Source organism: Penicillium lagena, assembly GCF_028827675.1.
Source record: "Penicillium lagena strain IBT 129212 chromosome Unknown utg000001l_segment0_segment0, whole genome shotgun sequence".
NCBI classification, from domain to species: domain Eukaryota; kingdom Fungi; phylum Ascomycota; class Eurotiomycetes; order Eurotiales; family Aspergillaceae; genus Penicillium; species Penicillium lagena.
Genome location: NW_026623222.1, coordinates 1,318,127 through 1,332,843, shown reverse-complemented (window position 1 = coordinate 1,332,843; position 14,717 = coordinate 1,318,127). Strand labels below are relative to the sequence as shown.

The window sequence follows — 14,717 nt, the reverse complement described above, 5'->3', positions numbered from 1 at the left end:
CACCGAAAGAAGAAAAAGAAGAGAACTCACTCGAAGGACATGATCACTCTGAAATCAATGGGACGGCATTGGCTCCAGCCGATCGGCCCCTTTGCCCGTGTTAGTGCAGGAAGGCTGTTGTGGTTGGGGCGGTGTGGCGGAGTCCCCTGTTAGGAGAAAATCGGAAGATCAAAGGAACCCGATGGAACGGAGCAATCCATCCGGCCGGTCCGGAAGGGCCTCCACTCGTATTCGGAGGAATGATGGATTCTAGGCAGAGAGCTGACGCCGTGGATGCCTAGAGGGCGTGCGGCTCTGTGGGAGGTGACGGTGTATTACCAGGAGGACGCACGTTGGTCGTGTAAGAATGGGTAATTCGGTAATCCCCAAACACCCCCAAGCCAATCACCATCGCCGAGCACATCCCCCTTCCAGCCTAGCGCGCATCGTCTATCAGGCAGACACTTGCGTGTTCGCCAACGCCTTCTCCTGTTCTCTCCCCTGTTCTCCATCTCTTTCTCCACGGTTCCTACTCTTGAAAGTGAGTCTTAGATGTCCTGAGGCCTCGTTTGCTGCCGTTGGAGACTGTTCTTTGATTTCGGTCGACTTTGTGTTGTCGAACATTGCCCGATCGGCGGATCCCGTTCCACGCTTAGAGGGTCCATCATCATCGCCTGTCGACCAGCTGACACGCCCGCTTCATCGTGGTCGATTCATCCATCCTGAACAGCATCCGGTCTGGCGCTGTATGCCCAGTCACTTGGAGAGACAATCTGCGACCGTCTCGTTACCCGCCAACGTGAGGGTACACCGCCGCCTTCTCTTATCAGCCTCGACCACATCAAGATCACCCGCTTTGTCGACGAGCACGGCGGTATATATAGACCAGCCGCCGACCCATCGGAGTGACTCGCTCAGCCGATCGTCCGTTTTCGAATCATCCAGGCAATCAGCCATTTCCTGTGAGTCATAGGCCCAGGCCAATCAGTCGCTGACAGCCTGTTCATTCCATCCGCGATCTGCCGCTAACTCCATGTAGACCGGGCGCAGCTATGACAGCCTCTGTCGTTGAACCCGCCCGGGTGCACCCCCGCCGGCGGCCGGTCTTAAGCACCGACGCTGCCCCCTCGTCCGAGGCTCCCTCCGGCCCATCGAAGATGCGCTTGCAAAAAGGAGAAACGTTTCACTCGCCGACAACCCCTCCTGCCGAGGACCGTGATCCGGTTATGAGTGTACGCTCGCTGCCTCGTCGCTCCCCAACGTCTCTGGAGGCTATTGCCGCCAACGAACACCGGATGACCTCGCTGCTCGGCCGTCTCAGCTTGGGGACGGATTCGGAGGAATCCAGCAGCAAGGATCTCAACCGCAAAATCGACACTGCGATCCCGTCTGCACCCTCTGTTGATGAGGATGGCTCGGATGATGAGAAGATGACCCATCAAAGCCACAGCCACGAGTCCGACAGTGGACTGGGAACCTCGGTCAGCAGTGTCGAGAGTGTCTCTTCAGATAAGAACAACGGTGAGTTTTTAGTCCCAACCTCCGTCATCCCCTTGGGGGAGGGTGAATGCCATATTGTCCCGTTGAGGCAAGTGCTGATGTATAAAACACAACAGTGAATGAAAAAGCGAATGCCCTCACGGGCACCACAGCAGCAACTTTCGACAAGCGCCAGCTGGGATTGAATGCCTGCAAGCAGATCGAGAAGTTCATTCTGGCTCCTATACTGAAGGAATCTCGATTGAAGCCATTCCATCCGCTGGTGCAGAGTGTACCTCAACGCATTTTGAATAAACAGATTGTCTGCCTTCGCGATTTGGAGAAAACCCTATTGTGGTTGGCGCCGGTAAGTGAATGATTCGATCAATGGGCTATTGGCGTTTTGGGTTCGAACTTCTAAATCTTTCATTCAAGAAATCTGCTCCTACTCGACTTTCCTATCTCAACTTTTGCGAATTCACCATCCAGTGTCTTCACACTTCGGCCTCGCACCTGAACGCGCGCGACCAACGTCTTCCTGCCGACCGCCCATACACTAACGGATACTTTCTCGATCTTGTTTCCCAGGTTAGACGCTACGCCGCCATGATTCGTGAGTCCCGCGAGCGGATTGAAGCCGCTCAGGCGGCCAGGTCGGCCGATGACAAGAACGAAAAGGCCACTGAGCCCACCATGTATGCTATCTACCTCTCCCACCCCGACAGCTTCCTAACTGGCAATCATAGTACCGGAACACTCAAGCTCGAAGGTGGCTTGTCCAAGACCGGAAAGCCTGCCGAGCTGGTCCTCGTGCAGGAGGATGGCAAACCCGTCTCGATGCGCACTGGGGAGCCCTACGAGGCTGATCTCACCAGCCCGGTTTTCAAGCGCATGATGAGTTTCGATGAGTCGGTTGATGAGGGTGTGCAGCGTTCTATGGCTCGCCGCAAGAAGAATGCCCCGCCCATGGACATCAACCAGAAGTGCAGTCATTGTGACAAGGTCTTCAAGCGCCCCTGCGACCTGACCAAGCACGAGAAGACTCACTCGCGCCCGTGGAAGTGCACGCAGCCATCTTGCAAGTACTTCCAGGTTGGCTGGCCGACCGAGAAGGAGCGCGACCGTCACATCAATGACAAGCACTCCAACACTCCTGCTTTGTTCACCTGCAGCTTCAAGCCCTGCACCTATGCCTCCAAGCGTGAGAGCAACTGCAAGCAGCACATGGAGAAGGCCCACGGCTGGGTCTACGTTCGCTCCAAGAACAATGCCCGTGGTCATCACGTCAAGCGCGGCTCGTCGTCCGTGCAGGCCACCCCCCAGACCCCCAGCGTGTCCACTCCGGGCTCGAAGCCAACCGACTTCTCCACCCCGACCAGTGGCCCTAGCCCATCTCCTCTGGAGTCGAACATGGGCTTTGCGGACAACTCCAACTTCAACTTCAACGATCCTCCTGCGGCCCCTTGCAGTGATGACTTCCCTCTGTTTTTGGAGAACTCGCCTTACCATACCTCCTCTGCGGGACTGAGCAACGACGTCGACCCTTCATTCGGGTCTTCGATGAATCTCGACGCTTTCCAGGCCCAGTTCGGGGCCGGCGACCCGAATGGTCTGATTTCGTCTCTGGAGATGCACCGCCAGTCCATGAACACCATGTCTGTCCCCTCCGCGGACTCGGTTCCGGACCTGATGGGCCCCGTGTCTTTTGATGGCTCTCCGCTTGCCTCCACTGAGAACGCGAGCCTGAACTTTGACCTGGAGTGGAGCCAGCTGGACATGCAAAACCTCGGCGAGGACTACACTGCGATGCAGATGCAGCTGCCCCCTGCCGGCAATGCGATGGATGCCGTGGCCATGAAGGCGTACACGCGCGACCTTCCTCTGATGGGCGATGCCACTGACTTTTCCTACAAGCTGTCTGGCCTGTCCCCCCATGCGCAGGGCAACCCGATGCTGTACTCTCCCCACTCGGGTCGGGTCGAGGAGAGTCTGTCGGACCACTATGACTACACCGCGCAGCACCACCAGGTGGGCAACGACTTCACCCTGTACGAGCAGAATGTGCAGATGAACCCGACTGCGACCACCAACACCATGCTGCCGACCACCACTGCCCACCAGTCTGCGGGCCAGTACAACCAGAACCACGGCATGTTCCCTCCGCTCGATCGTGAGCAGGCCCTGCACGGCATCCAGACCTGGGCGGACCAGCAGCAGCAGCACGGCGCGGCCCAGGGATCGCGCATGCCCTCTGACATGGACCTGGACTTTATGGGTTAGACGATGATATCTACGATTTGTGTTTGAAACTGAGCGATGTTTTTCCGGATTATCTCTTCATGTATGGAGTGACCATCTCTGTGTTTAATGACCCCCCCTTTTTTCTTTTTGTGTCAACCGAGTAGCTAGTTTTCAAAACCAGAGACCCTGTCAGCTTACATTCTTGTCCTGATCTGCGTATTAGAGTCCAGTTTGTTAAGCCCCAAGCCACCGTAAATCAAAGTCAGCCGTTGGCGTTAGGCCGCGTCACTGCAGAAACAACTCCCGTGCGGTGACGACATCGTTCATGTGCTCCCCTCTTCGGCTTCTTTCCTTTTCACCCACCAACCGCAATTCTGCTCTCCCGCTCTTTCCCTTCCATTCCCTCCCTTTTCCAATTGATTCCTCTGTACTATTATCCTCCAACGCGGGGACGGAGGACGGGAATATCCCTGGAACGGCTTCGGGATTACACTATTGATCTTGGCCCTGTGCGAGCTTCTTGTTTAGGCAGACGAATTCGAATTTGGCCTCTCTCACACCCGCACACCCATCTTGACTACACGTCTTTGTTGTCCTTCAGTTTATCATCTTCGTCACCATGCCAGAAGCGCATAGGCCGGCTCCAATCGGCACGAACGGTGCGGCGGGCGGGGGTGAATTGGGCGGACCATCTGCTCCACCAGATGGACAGATCCTGACGGGGAAGCAAGAACACTGTAAGATGGACATGTCATTTCGTGATGTCCAGTCGCTGACAAATTGTGATGACATCCAGACCTCAAGCGCGAGCTCATCGCCCGACAAGTCCGCGCAGAGATCACCGAACTCAACTCCCCCACAGCCCTGCAGCGATTCGGCGCGCCTTTCAGATCGGATTTCGGCGAGGTCGCCCCCGTCGACTCCGAGCTACCGATTCTGCGGTACATCTTCGTGCACCATGTGCGCAACTTTCCGTTTCTCGACAAGGCACGCGAGAAGGAGTTCTGGCAGGATAAGTTGCAGGTGGTGCGTCTGCCATTTCTTACCCATTGCCACGCGCGAAATGCTAAATCAGCATTGATTGAATAGTTCTTGGAATCGTTTGCCAACAAGCATGTCTCGTCCTCGGAGGATCGGCTGGAGGAAACGAAGCGGCGGAAGTTGGCCCGGAAGTGCGAGAAGCTCATCGAGCTGATGATGGTTTCGGGTGTGCCTACAGCGTCGGGATACGAGGAACGGGTTCAATTCTCGGAGATGGAGGTGGTTGATCGCGGTGCGGATGAGAATGGGATACTGGTCAATATCCCCGAGGGCCAGTCGATTCATGGGTGGGATGTGAATGTGGCTGCTGTGCGCGTTAAGTCTGTGAAGCGGACAGTCAGATATCATCCGCACGCGGTAAGTGACTCGTGAGAGGAGATATGAGCATTGGCTGACTGGAGCCTGCATAACAGGAGTTCATTATTCGAGTCCGTCAAGACGACAAGCCGGAGATATATGTGGGCAGAAGATATGGCGACTTTGTCAAGCTGCACAAGAGACTGCGCACCGAGTTCCCCGGCAAACACCTACCCCCTCTACCTCGCAAGAACAAATCCTCCACGACATCCAGCTGGTTCGGCTCCGCGGATGACGATAACTCGTCCATTTCATCCGCTTCAACTCAAGGACCGACCACCCCCCAGGAGAAGCAGTCATCCCAAACTCTTGCTCCGATCGATCCCAAGGGTCCTCGGCACTCAGTTTCGCGAAGCTCATTACGCTCCGCCATGTCATCGCGCGCGTCGTCGGATGTGCCGCCAGAGAATGTACTCTACCGCGAAGAACAGCGTGTATCTTTGCGCGCGTTTCTTCGTACCATCTTGCAGAACAAGCGGATTGCTGAGACCAAGACCATGGCGGAATTTTTGTCTGGTCAACCTATCACTTTGAACGAGGAGGAGATGATTGATGTTCGCCGGAGAAAGGAGATGGATGCCGTGCGGATTGAGGAGCAGAAGCGGTTTTATGAAATCGCCAGACAGCGTGCTGCGGAGCTGGATGTCTACATGGAGAACTTCCGCAGAGAAATCGTCGAGAGCAGTAAGCTCCCGAACTTATCCTGGACATGAGGGTGCGATGCTAACCCGCCTTGTTAGATGGCTTGACGAAGCTTTTCACTGAGATCAAGGAGAAATCTTCCATCCCAGATCTCAGCCCGCAGTACCAGAAGTTCGCCGAGTGGCTTCGCATTGAGTACGTCTTTTGTGACTGATGTGGTTTCCCCTTGGCTGACTGGAATCAGGGTTGCTGCGACAATATACCATTTGTTTTTGGCGGAGGATAATTCCCCCGAACTGTTTGCGCAGGCAAAGAGAATCCATGGTCTTGTTCCCTACACTCTGCTGAAGAACGTGATCCGCATCGCCAACCCTGCTGCGGTCATGTCGGGCGTCCTCGATCTGTTTCTGGCCCAACCATTTGGATCTCGGTCGCTGCTCCAGCGAATCTTCTCCCTGACACTGAATGATAGCATTAAGGACTTTCAGAAGTCAATTGATTCGTTGTCTGCCAAGGTTGAGGACCAGGTGTTGGCCCAAAAACTCAAGAGTTTCGCCGACGCCGAGGAGGACGTTAAGAACATCATCCGAGAGGAAGCTGTTGCGGAAGATATCGACATCATTGTGGCCATCTTACGCTCTGAACTTCTAACTCCAGAGCTCACCCCCGAGCAAATCGGGAAAGTATTCAACGGCTGGGTGGCCTGGAACAACGCCGTGGAAAACGTGGACCTTGAGATGCAGCAGGGAGCCCAGTGGTTTGCTCACATGAAGCAGCTGTTGAAACTCTACACTCGGCAGCGTGACAAGTCGATGATGCTTAGCATCGTCGAGGAGCCGGCTACTCTCCAACTCTTCCGTGATCTTTTCACCATCTTCTATGAGCCCCTCGTCCGGGTCTACAAGTCGGCCAATGTGTACAGCTCCATTACAGACTTTGCCATGTTTGCCGACGATGCCATCGGCGTCATCGAAAGCGCCCAACGGCAAGACGCTTCCGCCGACCCGAACCAGACCGTGCAGGCCTTCATTGACCTGTGTGCCCGCCACGAGGCTAACTTTTACAAATTCATCCACGAAGTGCATCTCCATGACAACGGTCTCTTCCACTCCTTGATGTCGTGGGTCGAGGAAATTCTCGACTTTCTGCGCAAGGGCCCCAAGGGTAACAAGCTCGACATGAATGCCTTGTTTCAGGGTGCCGTTGGTGCTGGCCAAATTGACAAAGATGTTGCTCTGGCTGAGATCAATGCGCTGATTAAATGGCACGCGGACCGGAAGGCCTGGCACTTGAACAAAACACGCCAGAAGATGGCAGCCGAGGGAACGGGCACCGACTCTATTCCGGGCTCTGCGACCTTCAAGGGCAGCGATTTTGGCCTTGATCAAGTATGTTCTTCTCCCCCCACAGATTCATACACTAGTTCTTACATATTCCTACAGGGCGATTTGGAAGACTTGACTATTTCCGACGAGGCCTCTGACGCCTCTGACGAAGATTCCGCCGAAGATGATGAAGATAACCCCATCGCCGCTGAACGCCGCCGACGAACTAAGAGGCAGGATCAGCTTCGTCGCACAGCCGGGGAGCCCCTGAAACCCGAGGTTCACGAGGCCCTGAAGCTGACTGATCCGTTCGTCGTGATGCTCCGATACGTGCTGGCAGACTAAACTGCAGCGAACCTCGCTTTACATTCATTCATTGTGTATTTGCTAATTCTACTTTTCTATCTCGTGTGTTTTGTCGCTGCTGCGTGGAGGAGCCGGAGGAGGAGATGAAATGGGAGCGCAACATAGATATGGCTAGAGCACTTGCACCGGGATACCATACAATTAGATAGACGGCTGGCTCATAATGATGATGATCTCACGATTATTGCTTCGCTTTATATTCTCTCAATACCTCACTGACCTTGAAATTCCCATTCTCCGTAGCCACCGCCAGCGGTGTCTTCCCCTCCAAGTCTGGCAAGTCGGAATCAATGCCCTCAGCCGCAAGCAGGATTTGAACAACGTCCAGATGTCCAGAAAACGCAGCACTAAACAACGGCGTCTGCCCATTCTCATCACGCGCATTAGGATCCGCATGCCGCTTCCCCGTAAGCAATCGCTTCACAATATCTCCATGGCCCCTATCCGCCGCAGCGCCCAACGGCGTCACCCCATACACATCGGGCATCTCCGGATCAACGCGCTCGCTCTCCATCAACACATCTACGACGTCCTCATGCCCATTCATCGCCGCCGCAAACAACGGCGTATGTAGTCTCCACGGATTCCGCAGATTGGGATCCGTCGCTGTCCACGACAGTAAAAACCTGATCACCTCCACGCGCCGGGACGATGCAGCCGCCCAAAATGCGCCCCGCACGTATTCGTCCGACTTGCCTGTCGGCTGGAGTTTGTCCCCGTGCGCTGACACGAGGTATTTCACTGTGTCGACATGGCCTGTGCTGGCCGCGAAGAAGAATACATGCTGACAGTCTTCCGCGGTGTCGTGCCCGTCTAGTATCAGGTCCAGATGCGTCGCTAGCAGCAGGCCGATGTTTGTATTGCGATTCCGCGCCGCAACTGACAGCGCCGTGGCGCCTTGTCTGTTCGGGACCCGGGGATCTGCTCTCCCGCTGCAGAGCAGCAATTTGACCAGATCAGGCCGGTGATTGATCGCGATCATGAGCGCTGTGTCGCCCATGTTATCCTGTAGATTGACATCCACACGATCGTCATCCAGCAACGCCGCCACGATAAATATGTATCCCGCTCTAACGGCCCAGGAAATCGGCGGGCGCATGTATCGTCTGTCCCGCGAGTTCGGATTCGCCTCCTCGATGGTGAGCAGGTACCGCAGGACCTCGAGATTTCCATGCGCGGCAGCCAGCATTAGCGGCGTGCAGCCCTTTATAAGATTGTCTTCATCGGTCATGGCTAGCACGTCCGAGCCAGCGGCGATGGCTTTCCTCGCAGTCCCAACTTGGTTGTACCGCGCAGCCCAGAATAAGGCATGGTTGACCTGGCCATGGCTCTGTGCCTGTGCCTGTGCCGCATCGCGCCGGTAGAGACGTTTATTGAGCAGGTTGTAGAGTGTAGAGTTGACCTGCGCGAAGGCGTTTAAGTCAGGAATTGAGTTGAGGGACTCCGATATGTAGAGATATAGCTCCTGGGATAATGAGATGAAGTTGGTGGCTGACTGCATGGCCCATGGTGGGTGGGTGGGAGGAGTTGGTGCGAATGGGAGGATGTCGTAGACAGTGGGGGTAGAGGAGATGGAGTGACAGAGGTGCCGGACTGTCTCAGATGCGGCTTGGGTGGTGACCTCGGAGATATGGGTTCATTTGTGGCCTAGGTGCTACAAAATGATGTATTATTAAAGGGAGGCAGAGAGATATCGGTGTATTTATTCACGAATAATAACAAACAGACATCGAATTTCCTAAATATGGTGGGATGTTATAGACTCCTGCCTGAGGCAACAAGCAGTCTTATCTCTGATAAGATAGCAGTTTCCCCGGCGACCCGGCATCATCAAGTACTTCCACTGCTGGACCACTCACATGAGTGACCAGTTCACCCATCACCATGATATCTCCTCATAAGAAACCTCCAGACTCACCTCGAACGGGTCGCCATTTGGATGGCCTCTTCAAAGATGGTATCTGGTGCTGCAACTGTCCCGAACGGCCCCCTGCGATCAAGCACCAAGTCAAGAAAGACAACGAGAACCATGGCCGGTATTGTACGTGAAGCAGTCCCTGAAGCTCAACCCGCGCTGACTCTCTTAGTCTATGTCTGCGCTCAACCGCAGCCTGTGCGCTGCCGCTTCTTTCTATGGCAGAGCGATGCCCAGGTCCGCGAGAGAGCCGCCGTTCTTGCGAACACCCGATCGGAACCTGATCCCTTCGCTCAGACGCCCTCCAGAACATATCGTGCAGGAGCGGGCCTTCTCACTCCACAGACCGAACACAGATTCGTTGACGTCCCGCCGCGCAGATACCCGTCACCACCCAAGACCGCCAAGGCGCGGATGATGGCGGAGGACACAGATGAATATGGTTGGAACGATGACCAAGATGATGACGAGGAGCTCAAGGAGGCGCTGTCAAGCAGCCAATCTGCCACGGCGTCTTTCATCTCCCAACCCAATTTCCACCCCGAGTTGCCATCTAAAGCAGCGCGCACATCGGAAATCACATCCCCTGGCAAAAGGAAGATGTCGGATGTCGCAGACGACTCCCCTTCTCGTGCACCATCCACATTGGCAACACCGCTGTCTAGCCGATCATCTCGATTCCCTCCGTCATCGGCGGAAGTGTGCATGACACCCACACCGAGCAAATACCGCGATGTGATCAGCGCCGACTCGAAAACCAATAGATCCGACCTGGCGAAGGACGCTTTGGCTATCCTGGACAAGCACAGCGTTGTACTTCCGAACCATGCACTGAACGAGCTGGTGGCGCTGCTCGACCGCCAGGAGTTGAAAATGAAAGGAATTATTCAGGGGAGAGATATGTCGCGGAAGGCGCTGAAGAAGAAGGAGGAGCAAATTGAGATGCTGAACGAGCGGATTGAGCATATGACGGTGCAGCGCGGAAGTGATAGTGATCATATTAAGGCGATGAAAAATCCTTGATGAGTTTATGCTAGAAATATCTCAAGGGACTGACTGGTTTACGGATTGTGACGGTCAAACGGAGTTCGGCACCTGCGTTTCCGCCTTCTCGGAGCAAATTGGTATTGTAGTGATGTTTTCACCCGCTCATCGACAGCACAGTCTATTATCCGTAACGGCTCAGACGGATCATCAGGTCGAAGACTATTCCGAATTGTTTCGGTAGAGAGAGTGAATATTGCTTCTCTTCTCCGAATCCCGTATAGTTCTGCTATCGATAATCAGATAACGGTCACGTGTAAGATAAAGAAACAAATTGTCGCATGTGCACTCGGACCAGCTTCTGTTTCAATCGCCCATCTCGACCCCCAGTAGAGCCCTCCGACTATCGTCAATGGAGCCACCGGGCGAGGGCCGCAGCCGCGAACTCCCCGCCATGTTTCGCCCGCCCGTCAACCGCGCCATGCGGACCCTCGACCGATCCTTCTTCCGCAAAACGGTGCCCATCTCCGCCGCGCGCGTCTTCCAGCACTCCGATATCTCGCGCGTGCGCAAGGAACTGAGCAGCAGCAAGGATCTGCTAGTTGTACATCGACTCAATTGCGTGCGCGACGTCAAGGATCCGGATGGACTGACGCGGAAGGCTCTTTTGTTGCGCGAGGATCTGAAGCATGATGGTATGGGATTCCTACTGATTTGGAGCAAATATGCTGACGCAACTACGCAGACAAGACAACGTGGTCTCCGACTATTAGTGAGCTCGTGGAGAAGGGGACTGTGGGGCTGGGTCCTTACGAACTGACGCTCGAATATGATTTCTGGAATTATGGTGCGTGGAATTTCTTGCTGAATAGGCACAAGTGCTGACATTCGACCAGCCGATATTATTGCTGCGATACTGCCCGAAAACGATATGCAGGAAATTCCCCAAGGATTCACCCAAGTGGGCCACGTCTGTAAGCTACCTGCTGCATTCGATTAAACCTGCAAAATAATCTGACCGGATAGTGCATTTGAACCTCCGAGAACAATTCCACCCGTATAAATATATCATCGCCGAGATCCTCAAGGACAAAAATGCCGCCATCCGCACCGTCATCAACAAGACCGAAGATGTCGGCTCGCACAGCGAATTCCGTACATTCCCATTCGAGCTGCTGGCCGGAGACAACGACCTGAATGTCATCCAGCATGAGCAAGACTGTGAATTCCGCTTTGACTACGCGCGTGTGTACTGGAACAGCCGCCTGGAGACGGAGCACCGCCGACTGGTTGACAAATTCCAACCGGGCCAAATGGTCTGCGACGTCATGGCGGGCGTGGGACCCTTTGCAGTACCCGCCGGCCGCAAAAAGATCTTTGTGTGGGCCAACGATCTCAATCCATATGGGTACGAAGTGATGCAGGACGCGATTCCGCGCAATAAGGTTCAGGAATTTGTCACGCCTTTCAACCAAGACGGCCGCGAGTTTATTCGCTTTGCGGCAAGGGAGCTCCTGGATGCCGAACCGGTCACCGCCACAATCAAGCCCAAGGTTCGCCGGGACAGGAAACGAAAGGCCGACGGAAGCCAACAGGAGGAGCCACCACTTCCACCACCCGAGACGTATACCCGCCCTTCTATCGTCGACCACTACGTCATGAACCTGCCCGCCACGGCCATCGAGTTTGTGGATGCTTTCCCTGGTCTCTACACCGGCAAGGAAGCGCTGTTCTCACCAAATACGTCCCAGGAGCTGCCCATGATCCATGTGTACTGCTTCTCTGGCCATTCCGACAACGAGATAGATGACCACATCGATATCTGTCAGCGTATATCTGAGCGTCTGGGCTATACCATCACTCCTGAGGACTGTGTCGGGGGAAGTGGAAACCAGGAACTGGAACTAGCCATCCACAATGTGCGACTTGTCAGCCCCAAGAAGCAGATGTTCTGTGCCAGCTTCCGCCTGCCAAGAGAGGTGGCCTTCCGGGCGTAGAGTGCGATGCTGGATAGTGAGTAGTTGCATAGACTAGGCGTTTGTGACATTAGCCTAGAATATAACCAGAGTTCGGATACCCTGAAACTAGTCTGCGATCATTCTTAATAGCTGATAGGTATTCAACCACGGAATAAATACACTGGATAGTTCGTGCCACAGGCTGCTGTCGACGACCCAATACCCGATCGGGCAGGAGGCGGCGCTGTGTTCACCGCCTTCAACTGCCGGGTCCTGCAAGAGTTTCCACATCTCCTGCCCTGGCCGTCTTCTCTTCCAGTTCACACGCACACCACGCATCGACATATAAGTTGCGGTCGGGGTCAAACAAATATTCAATCGGAGTCACCTGTATAACGAGCGCCCGATCTCCAATTCCGACGTCACGATGAGCGTCCAACTCCCCCCGCCTACGCATCGCAAACGCACTCTGCCCCAAGGCGAGCTCGAAGCCGCGTCGACCCTCAAACTCGGCGCTGACCAAAATACCCACACCCTGTCGCTGTCTGAAGCGCGACTTGTCATCAACAAGGTGCTGGAGAACAAGCGGCGCGGAGGGAACAAGTACGAGGAGCCGGAGTAAGTGTTGCGATCCCTTCACTCTGCGTCCGACTTGAGACGCTGACTCCGGAAACTTCTAGGAACCTGACCCGGACTCTGGATTACCTTGAGGTGTTTGCCCGGTTCAAGGACGAGGAGAATATCAAGGCGGTGGAACGGTTGCTGAACTCGCACACCGAGCTGGAGATGTTCGAGCGGTCACAGCTTGGTTAGTTCGGCTTTTTCCGGGAGTACTTGAATCCGTGTTAACTATCAAATAGGAAGTCTTTGCTGCGATAATGCAGAGGAAGCCAAGTCGCTTATTCCGAGTCTGCAGAACAAGATCTCCGATGGAGACCTGCAGGAGCTGCTGGATGAGCTGACCAAGCTGCGCAACTTCACCGAGTAGACTTGCAATTTTATTTTCTGGGAAGCATGGCGTTTCGGGGTTTGCATTTCATGATCCAGTGCTATACAATTCGACAAATAGACAGGAACCTCGGTCACGATGAATAATAAAATGATTGACGAATCAACTATGGTCTGATTTTCTGTTCTAGTAGGAGGCCGGCGTCACGCTGAGTCGCCCGCCATCAGTTACGAGCACATTCCCATTACAATATGCCCCGGCCCTGGAGGCAAGGAATAGGATCGCGCCAGCCACGTCTTGCTCATCGCCCATCCGCTGCTCTGGTATATCTGAAGCCGGGAAAACCTTCCTCATTTCCTCTGATTGCTTGGCCATATTTGCGGCTGTCATTTCAGACGGATATACTTCCAAAGGTTAATCAACGATTCATCTGCGACTAAATAATACTTACTTCCGGGAGCGATGACGTTACTCCGAATCCCATAAGGCGCAAGTAATGTTGCAAACTGTTTCATCATATGCGTCGTGGCAGCTTTGCTCCCCCCATATGCAAAACCACCCGGAACGTTCCTATTAAATCCCGAGATGGAACTGGTAGCCACAACCTGGCTTCGTGGTCCTCCATTGCGCTTCTTGTTGCCCTTGTCAAGCAGGCGTAGAAACGCAACAACGGTGTAAAATGTGGCCGCCGTGTTGACGGCGTAAGTGTTTGTAAATGTCTCGGGCTTCGGGCTCCAAAGTGTTTGTTGTAGTTCCTCAATTGATGGAGATTCAGACAGTCCCTGGAGATCAGGTCCACTGATTCCTGCATTTGCGATCAGGAGATCAACGTGTCCTGCTTCTACGTCGATATGCGCAGTGATGCTTTTTAAATCCATCCTTGAGGTTACATCTCCCAGAACCGGAATGATATTGCCATATTTCTACAAAACCGTGAATATTTTTGACTCTGTGTGTTGAATGAGGAGGATGGGCTAGGTACTCACTGATTCTTTTGCGGCGCTCTCGAGAACGGAAAAACGCCGCCCAATGATAAACACTTTTGATGCTCCATTTGCAGCTAATGCTTTGGCCATCATCAGTCCAATTCCTGGAGCTAGTCAGCTGGTTTCAATTCAAGCCTCGAAGAGACTACAGACCACTTCCACCTCCTGTGATGACTGCGACCAAGCCATTGACGTTGAAGATATCGGCTGCATTAATCGATGCACTCATTGGAGCAAATAAAAATAAAGTGAGATTCCAATATAGAAGCTAGTATTGAGTGGCCTTTTGGAATAGGCTTTATCTTTGGGCAAATGAAGTTAGCGTCGGAGTCTGAATTTCCTGTATTCACTAGTGAATTTACTAGGTAGTGAGTGTCATGTGGCAATGATTGAAAACAATGGTATTCAGGTCTAGCTATCATGTCCATATTTGTAGTAGAGAAGCGGAAAAATCTACATAGTGAGATCTGGCCACATCGGGGCACAGTTCCCTGA

General features: G+C 53.9%; 7 protein-coding genes across 7 annotated transcripts; 5 read left to right on the top strand and 2 right to left on the bottom strand.

Annotated features, from left to right (window-relative positions):
• Positions 1 to 1,031: 1,031 nt before the first annotated feature.
• On the top strand, positions 1,032 to 3,738 carry ace1 (putative C2H2 transcription factor (Ace1); the record flags this gene model as incomplete). Its single annotated transcript, XM_056972522.1, has 3 exons — positions 1,032 to 1,500; positions 1,596 to 1,825; positions 1,894 to 3,738. The coding sequence occupies 3 exons, from the start codon at positions 1,032 to 1,034 to the stop codon at positions 3,736 to 3,738; spliced, it is 2,544 nt and encodes an 847-aa protein (XP_056837639.1).
• Positions 3,739 to 4,318: 580 nt separating this feature from the next.
• Positions 4,319 to 7,409, top strand: N7510_000592 (PX domain-containing protein; the record flags this gene model as incomplete). The annotated part of the gene is made up of 7 exons (XM_056972521.1): positions 4,319 to 4,436; positions 4,496 to 4,725; positions 4,789 to 5,097; positions 5,154 to 5,781; positions 5,838 to 5,934; positions 5,984 to 7,127; positions 7,182 to 7,409. The coding sequence occupies 7 exons, from the start codon at positions 4,319 to 4,321 to the stop codon at positions 7,407 to 7,409; spliced, it is 2,754 nt and encodes a 917-aa protein (XP_056837638.1).
• Positions 7,410 to 7,611: 202 nt separating this feature from the next.
• Positions 7,612 to 8,931, bottom strand: N7510_000591 (ankyrin repeat domain-containing protein; the record flags this gene model as incomplete). Its single annotated transcript, XM_056972520.1, has 1 exon — positions 7,612 to 8,931. One exon carries the CDS (start codon positions 8,929 to 8,931, stop codon positions 7,612 to 7,614), a length of 1,320 nt encoding a protein of 439 aa, XP_056837637.1.
• A 383-nt stretch (positions 8,932 to 9,314) lies between these two features.
• N7510_000590 (Zinc finger GRF-type) lies at positions 9,315 to 10,368 on the top strand (the record flags this gene model as incomplete). The annotated part of the gene is made up of 2 exons (XM_056972519.1): positions 9,315 to 9,471; positions 9,518 to 10,368. 2 exons carry the CDS (start codon positions 9,315 to 9,317, stop codon positions 10,366 to 10,368), a joined length of 1,008 nt encoding a protein of 335 aa, XP_056837636.1.
• Positions 10,369 to 10,741: 373 nt separating this feature from the next.
• On the top strand, positions 10,742 to 12,326 carry trm5 (tRNA (guanine) methyltransferase; the record flags this gene model as incomplete). Its single annotated transcript, XM_056972518.1, has 4 exons — positions 10,742 to 11,024; positions 11,075 to 11,176; positions 11,226 to 11,303; positions 11,356 to 12,326. The coding sequence occupies 4 exons, from the start codon at positions 10,742 to 10,744 to the stop codon at positions 12,324 to 12,326; spliced, it is 1,434 nt and encodes a 477-aa protein (XP_056837635.1).
• A 388-nt stretch (positions 12,327 to 12,714) lies between these two features.
• N7510_000588 (DNA-directed RNA polymerase II subunit RPB4) lies at positions 12,715 to 13,275 on the top strand (the record flags this gene model as incomplete). The annotated part of the gene is made up of 3 exons (XM_056972517.1): positions 12,715 to 12,905; positions 12,968 to 13,095; positions 13,148 to 13,275. 3 exons carry the CDS (start codon positions 12,715 to 12,717, stop codon positions 13,273 to 13,275), a joined length of 447 nt encoding a protein of 148 aa, XP_056837634.1.
• Positions 13,276 to 13,422: 147 nt separating this feature from the next.
• On the bottom strand, positions 13,423 to 14,451 carry N7510_000587 (SDR family NAD(P)-dependent oxidoreductase; the record flags this gene model as incomplete). The annotated part of the gene is made up of 4 exons (XM_056972516.1): positions 13,423 to 13,640; positions 13,688 to 14,159; positions 14,223 to 14,326; positions 14,376 to 14,451. The coding sequence occupies 4 exons, from the start codon at positions 14,449 to 14,451 to the stop codon at positions 13,423 to 13,425; spliced, it is 870 nt and encodes a 289-aa protein (XP_056837633.1).
• Between the last annotated feature and the right edge of the window lie 266 nt (positions 14,452 to 14,717).